Below are 7,925 nucleotides of genomic sequence, written 5' to 3' on the forward strand. Positions count from 1 at the left end.
TAAGACATCCGCTGGAGAAAATATTTTTTTCACGGGCCACTTTGTGAGTTTAGTGAGTTATTACAGACACGGCTAACGGCTAACAGCTAACGGTTAGCCCAGCTAATCTACGATAACCATGTTATTAATTACACACAGAGAAAATACTAATGTATACTGAGACTTTACTAATGTTTCATTGTGTTTATAGACTTTACAAACATCAGATTAGTCTAAACGGTGATATAGTGACGTGAAAAATGTGATATATACATACATATAACTAAACTCAGCAAGGTAAACAACAAGGCGATTCCCATTTACACAGTGGTAAGAGTGCTGGACCGGAAGTGTCGCACAAAAAAACGGAAGCTGGCTGCGTTCTGTTTTGCCTCCGTGTTTCCGTGAAAAATAAGGTGGATAAACCCCATCTAACTCTGTGACACGGTGGGAATGGGGAGGGGCCTGTTACTGAAAGGACCTGTATCATCTTCTTCTAATGAGCCAACAGGAAGTGTGACATCACTTCCTGTTCTAGAGGTATATCCAAAGTTCAAACAAAGACAGATGTCACTGGCGGTCCATCAGAGTGGACCTGTGACCCCTCTGTTGGGACCGTCTGGTTTAAGGGGACGGTGGCGGTCCAACAGTCTGAGGGCACACATGATGTCAGAATTAAGGTCGTCCTCATCTTCCTGGCTGACACACTCTGTGTCTCTGTGTCTCTTTCCCAGGATGTATCGCTGCGTCTCAGAGGAACGACAATGTCTACGTCTCAGGGATCTCTAACGGTGAGGTCATAGCCACGATGATGTCACAGCCATGATGATGTCACAACCTTGATGATGTCACATCAGCCGTCAAAAGGAGCTCAACGTCAACAGTGTGAATCTAACTGTCTCTCTATCTGTCCCTGTGTGTCTCTGTCTGTCTCTCTGTATATCCCCCTGTGTGTCTCAGCCTGTGGGGACGTGGCAGAGCTGCTGCGAGCGTCGAGTGGTGTCATCACCAGTCCTGGTTGGCCCTTCCAGTACCCGGCTCGTCTCAACTGCAGCTGGAACATCAGAGCCAGACCAGGGGACACCATCACCATCAGGTACACCAGAGACACAGAGGGGGACAGACAGAGATAGAGACAGGGACAGAGACGGGAAAAGGGACAGACAGAGACAGGGACAAAGAGAGAAAGTCAGACAGGGACAGAGACAGAAACAGAGAGAGTCAGACACAGGGACAGAGACAGGGACAAAGAGAGAAAGTCAGACAGGGACAGAGACAGGGACAGAGAGAGTCAGACACAGGGACAGAGACAGGGACAGACAGAGACAGGGACAAAGAGAGAAAGTCAGACAGGGACAGAGACAGAAACAGAGAGAGTCAGACACAGGGACAGAGACAGAAACAGAGAGAGTCAGACACAGGGACAGAGACAGGGACAGAGAGAGTCAGACACAGGGACAGAGACAGGGACAAAGAGAGAAAGTCAGACAGGGACAGAGACAGAAACAGAGAGAGTCAGACACAGGGACAGAGACAGGGACAGACATAGAGAGAGAGAGAGTCAAAAGATTTCAGAAAAGCTTTTGATTCCATTTGGCATGAAGAACTTTTCTACAAAATCCCTCAAAGTTGACTAGGTGGTAAAACATATGATGTCATTAAATGCATGTGCAAACACAACAAATGTGCTGTGAAAATTCACAATCAAAGAACAGAATATTTTACTCAAGGACGCCGTGTAAAGCAAGGATGCTGTTTAAGGCCCACATTATTCAACCTGTATATAAATGAACTTGCAGACCAGCTGAACCGCTCAACAGCTCCAGGCCTCACACTCTTTGACACAGAGGTTAGATATTTGCTCAGTGCAGATGACCTGATTCTGTTGTCCCCAACCAGTGATGGTCTTCAACATGAGCTGACCATCCTGGAACAATAAGTAAGTAAGTAAGTAGTAAGTAAACTTTTATTTATATAGCACCCTTCATAGTACGCGTACACAGAGTGCTTAACAATGCAAACAATAAGACCACAGTTCAGTAGGTCACAATAAACATGCAACTGAAAATTCTAGAAAAAACATACACACAGGCATATGGCAATGCAAGGTCGGTGCATGTAGAAGCATAAAATACATAAATAGATAAAAATAACAATAGAACATGATCACATGGCACTGCAAAGCCAGAGGAAATGAGGTAGACAAGCTGAGAGACAACAGAAAGCGGCAAATAAAACAATGGATACGGCCTAACACTCAAAAGCTAGTCTGTACAGGTGAGTCTTTAACTGACCCTTGAAACTATTTACTGACAGGGCAGATCTCAGACCCAGGGGGAGTGCATTCCAAAGCCTAGGGGCCACTGCCCCAAAGGACCGGTCCCCCTTTGTCTTTAGCCGGGTCCGAGGCACTGACAGGAGGCCTAGGTCAGATGATCTCAAGGACCGGCTGGGGGTGTGGTGGTGAATGAGGTCGCAGATGTAACTGGGGGCTTGGCCGTGAATGGCTTTGAAAGTGAGCAGCAGCACCTTGTACTGGATTCTGAACGGGATGGGTAGCCAGTGCAAGGAGGCGAGTATGGGTGTAATATGGCAAGACTTTTTTGACCTAGTAAGTAATCTGGCAGCTGCATTCTGTACAAGTTGAAGGCGGTCGATGGATGACTGATTGAGACATGTGAACAGTGAATTGCAGTAGTCGAGCCTGGATGATATAAAGGCATGGATTGACATTTCTAGTTCTGAGTGAGACACAATGGAGCGGAGTTAAGCAATGTTTCTCAGATGGTAAAAACAATTGCGACACAGAGACTTCACATGTTTCTCTAGGTGCATTGACTGGTCGAATTGAACACCAAGATTCTTTATATTTGCGTGGACGTTGTTCTTGAGGGTCCCCAGATGTTCTTGTACCCTGGCAGTGACACTGTCAGAGGCAATGACTAGGACCTCGGTCTTCACAGCATTTAATTGCAGGAGGTTGTTGGCCATCCAGCTCTCAATGGCCGCCAGGCACTCAAGGAGAGTGCTGAGACTGTGCATGTTTTCTGGTTTGAATGAGAAATGGAGCTAAATGTCATCTGCATAACAGTGATGGAAGATGCCTGGGAACTTACTGATGATGTGACTGAGGGGGAGCATGTACAGGGTGAACAGGAGAGGGGCCAATACTGCCATAACTGGGCCTTGGATGTACATTTTAAGAAAACCCAAGTTATGATCTTTCATAAAGGCCCAGATGTCTTGAAAACAAATATCATTTTACTTTAAACAATATGGTAATTGAACGCACAAAAAATTATACTTACCTTGGTCTGACCATATCTGCATCAGGAAGTTTCAACATGGCAGTAAATGCACTCAAAGAAAAAGCTTGCAGGGCAATGTGTGCATTAAAAAACAAATTCTTCAACATTGACATTCCAGTTAGAATATGGACAAAAATATTTGATTATGTAATTTTGCCAATAGCCTTGTATGGAAGTGAGGTCTGCGGTCCACTCAGTGGATTGGAGTATGGCTCATCGGATAAACAGCCAATAGAGGCCGTCCACACTGAATTCTGTCGAAGAATTCTAAATGTGCAGAGGAAAACCCCAAATAACGCCTGCCGAGCAGAACTGGGACGCTTCCCATTACTGCTTAATATTCAAAAACGGGCAATAACATTTTGGACACATCTAAACACAAGTCCAAAAGACACATTTCCATTCAAAGCAATAAAAAGCCAAGAGCTGAACCCTGAAAACAGCTGATGGTGAAGCTAACTAACCAGACTCCCATCAGCACAGCTCCAAAACAACACAGCAAAATAAAACTCATTATGAATCAATCAAAAGATCTATATTTACAACACTGGAAAAATGAAACAAAAACTCAAAACAGACTGAATTGTTATTTGACTCTGAACAGAGAATATAAATTGGCCGAATATCTCCACTGTGTCAGAGATACGAAGCAGAGACGGATCCTGACCAAATACAGGCTCAGTGACCACCAGCTAGCTGTAGAGACAGGAAGACACAGACAGACATGGCTGCCCAGAGAGGAGTGTGTATGTGCTCACTGCTCCACAGGAGAGACAGAGACAGAGATGCACTTCCTCCTCTACTGCGACACGTTTTCTTCAATAAGAAACTTGCACTTTGGGAAATAGTTAAGAACATAACAGCCTTTCATATGTTAACACCAGAGGAGGAAGTGTCAGTTGTGCTGGGTGAAGGGACAGCAGCTCCTCTGGCAGCTAAACATGTATCTGCCTGCCACAACCTGAGGACTCACTCACTATAACATCCTAACATGCATGCATTTATATCCAATTGTATAAATTATATTGTATTGAATTGAACTGGGAAGAAACTGTGGGATCCTGACACTCGGTATGCCTATGTGTGCAGCAAACACTTTGTCAAACCCTCCAAATGTATTTGTTAGAGTAACAGTTAACTGTAATTGTGTATGTTACGCTAAAGCACTGACAGTATGAATGCTACTTCTGTTATAATTGTGCCCAGCGCTCTGCGATTCAAGCAGTCCATTCCAGCGGTCCGCTCTAGCACTTGTATCAATCTACTAGCATGTAGAGGCATGTCTCAAAACAACAACGTGTGCCGGTAGTAGGAGCAGGCTAACGGCTGAGCATGCCCAAATGCTCATCTTCTTAAAAAAGAATCTCTACATCATGCTTGGACTGCAGTAAGGGGAGAATGTGGAGAGGAAGAGTAGCGGTCGATTTAGTTAAGTGACTGATTTCTGCTCATGTTTTTTACAAGACGAGCAAGGTAAGGAGAAGGGACACTGAGGTAGACCAGCAATATTAAGCTTAGCAATATACTGTTGCCTCTCTGGTAGGCATAGCATGCTAAAATTATCCTTTGACATCTTATTATAAGCTAATTATTAGCTAGCTATAGCTAATAATTTTAGCTAGCTAGCTAGCAATTCAGTTGTGGAGACTTGACGGCCCGGCTGCAGAGGCAGAATGACAGCAAACTAGCGAAGAAGCGGAAGGGAAAGCGGGCATCGTTTCCCCTTTGGGGGCGTGGCTTTCAGATTATGATGCGTTGCGCTCTGTCTCTATTTTAATATTCTGAATTTCGCTTCGACAAGCGCTCTCTTTTTTGACCATACACCTGTTTGCATCTCTGAAAGATGCTCCTCAGACCGTCAGTGGTAAACCTGTGTCCTCTGTGTCCTCTCTGTCCCCCCCTGTCCTCCCTAGCTTCCAGGACTTTGACCTGCAGGGGTCTCACCGCTGCTCGTCAGACTGGATGTCCATCAGCAGCTACAGGAGTCTGGACGGTCTGAGGGTCTGTGGCTCCGCCCTGCCTCCACCCTACATCTCCACCCAGGACCATGTGTGGATCCACTTCCACTCTGACGACAGTCTGACGGGGAAGGGCTTCAGACTGTCCTACGTCACAGGTGAGACCGGGACCTGTCTGCGTCACATGACGTGACCGCTCAGTAACCCATCAGTGACCCATGATGCCGTGTGGTTTCAGGTAAACCGGAGGCGTCCAGCTGTGACGTGGACCAGTTCCACTGCTCCAACGGGAAGTGTGTCCCGGACTGGTGGCGTTGTAACTCGATGGACGAGTGCGGCGACAACTCTGACGAGGAGCTGTGCGTGGAGTCGCCCTTCTCCTTCCAGCCCTGCAGCCTGAACCAGTTCCCCTGCCTGTCCCGCTACACCCGCATCTACACCTGCCTGCCGCACAGCCTGCGCTGCGATGGCAGCATCGACTGCCAGGTAACGCACCGCTCCGACTATGACACGCTGTCCCACCGCCGACGCCGCTGCTAACAGGAAGTTGTGTTCTGTGTTCCAGGACCTGGGCGACGAGATCGACTGTGACGTCCCAACCTGCGGAGAGTGGCTGAGGAACTTCTACGGCTCTTTCAGCTCACCAAACTACCCCGACTTCTACCCTCCAGGAAGTAACTGCACCTGGCTGATCGACACCGGCGACCACAGGAAGGTGACCTCTGACCTCTCACTGCTGTACACGGCCCTGACGTAGCTCTTCCTTTTCCTTGAACGCTAACATCTCCTTCCTCTTACCGCAGGTCATCCTGAGGTTCACGGACTTCAAACTGGATGGGACCGGTTATGGCGACTACGTGAAGGTCTACGATGGTCTGGAGGAGAACCCTCGCCGTCTCCTCAGGGTGCTGACCGCCTTCGACTCCAGGGCGCCGGTGGCCGTGGTGTCATCGTCCGGTCAGCTCCGAGTTCACTTCTACGCCGACAAGATCAACGCAGCCAGAGGGTTCAACGTCACCTACCAGGTGTGTGACAGGATCATAGTCCCAGAGCAGCTTCCTGTGGGACCACCACAGGGTTCTGTTTAACATGTCTCTGTTCATAAGGTGGGCGGGTTCTGTTTAACGTGTCTCTGTTCTTAAGGTGGACGGGTTTTAACGTGTCTGCGTTCTTGAGGTGGACGGGTTCTGTTTAACATGTCTCTGTTCATAAGGTGGACGGTTTCTGCCTGCCGTGGGAGGTTCCGTGTGGGGGGAACTGGGGCTGTTACACGGAGCAGCAGCGCTGTGATGGGTACTGGCACTGTCCCAACGGTCGAGATGAGCTCAACTGTTCAACGTGTCAAGAGGACGAGTTCCCGTGTTCTAGAAACGGAGCGTGTTACCCTCGATCAGACCGCTGCAACTACCAGAACCGCTGCCCCAACGGTTCTGACGAGAAGAACTGCTTCTTCTGTCAGCCGGGGAACTTCCACTGCAAGGTACCACACACACAGAACGTTCCACATACAGAACATAGACAGATGGAACCAGATGGAACGAGGCTGACGTAACAAGGGTGATGTAACAAGGCTTATGTAACTAGGCTGATGTCAGATCTCTACAGGCGTATACTCAGTTTGGTAGAGATTCAAACAGTTGTATCGAGGCTGACATAATGAGGCTGACATAATGAGGCTGATGTCAGACTTTTACAGGAGTACATTCAGTTCTGTACAGACTGAACTGGTTGTTACGAGGCAGATGTAACGAGGGTGATGTAACGAGGGTGATGTAACAAGGCTCCTTTAAAGAGGCTGATTTAACGATGCAGATGTAATGAGGTAGATGAAACGAGGGCGATGTAATGAGGCAGATGCGATTGAGGATGATACTAGAGTACTCGGAGAGTGCAGACCTCCGCCAAGTAGCTCTCATTATTTTATCCACAAAATCCATTCAGAACTTTTCAAGTTATTTTGCAGACAAACAGACCAACGCCGGCGAAATAACCTCCATAGCAGAGGTAATAATGAGACTGATGCAACGAGGCTGATGTCAGACTTTTACAGGAATATATCAAGTTCTGTAGAGATTGAACTGGTTGTAATGAGCCAGATGTAATGAGGCTGATGTATCGAGGGTGATCAGGGCTTGACTCTAACTTTTTTCCCAAGGAGCGCATGTGCTCCTAAGTTGAAAAAGTAAGGAGCGCACAAAGAACTTTAGGGACACAATGTAAATTGATCAAATAATGTGTTTTCCGATTCAGATTCAGATTCAGAATACTTTATTAATCCCCGGGGGGAAATTGTTTTTGTTCCAATGCTCCGTGCAAAGTAGAAAAAGAAATACAGCATGAATGGAAACAAGAGATAAAGATGAAGATATAAATAAAATATTAAAATAGACAAAGAAAGAAATAAAATAAAATATTAAAGTAGACATTAAAATAAAATAAAATATTAAAGTAGACAATAAAATAAAATAAATAATAAGAACAGTAAAGTAGACAATCTGAAATATATACAATATACAATGAAATGGTTGTAGCGTTATAAATGAAATAAGAATGAGTAATTATATTGTGTGTTTTGTTTTATAAATAGCCAAATGAGTCCGATCACCAGAGGGAGGAGTTGTACAGTTTAATGGCCACAGGTAAGAATGACTTCCTGTGGCGCTCAGTGGTGCATTTAGGA

At 46.3% G+C, this 7,925-nt stretch overlaps 1 protein-coding gene across 8 annotated transcripts in view; it reads left to right on the forward strand.

Annotated features, from left to right (window-relative positions):
• The window catches only part of lrp12 (low density lipoprotein receptor-related protein 12), a 17,190-nt gene that overhangs the window by 2,997 nt on the left and 6,268 nt on the right, over positions 1-7,925 (forward strand). For all 8 annotated transcript variants that reach the window (XR_007569265.1, XR_007569264.1, XR_007569263.1 and 5 more), the window contains exons 2-8: positions 714-770; positions 940-1,075; positions 5,201-5,403; positions 5,484-5,731; positions 5,811-5,960; positions 6,049-6,270; positions 6,459-6,725. Coding sequence is in view for 1 of the 8 variants with exons in the window: in XM_050035431.1 (XP_049891388.1) it covers positions 714-770; positions 940-1,075; positions 5,201-5,403; positions 5,484-5,731; positions 5,811-5,960; positions 6,049-6,270; positions 6,459-6,725 (1,283 nt within the window). In the remaining 7 variants the exon portion in view is untranslated. The remainder of the gene's footprint in view (positions 1-713; positions 771-939; positions 1,076-5,200; positions 5,404-5,483; positions 5,732-5,810; positions 5,961-6,048; positions 6,271-6,458; positions 6,726-7,925) is intronic.

This window comes from Epinephelus moara, chromosome 22, assembly GCF_006386435.1.
Source record: "Epinephelus moara isolate mb chromosome 22, YSFRI_EMoa_1.0, whole genome shotgun sequence".
Taxonomy (NCBI): Eukaryota; Metazoa; Chordata; class Actinopteri; order Perciformes; family Serranidae; genus Epinephelus; species Epinephelus moara.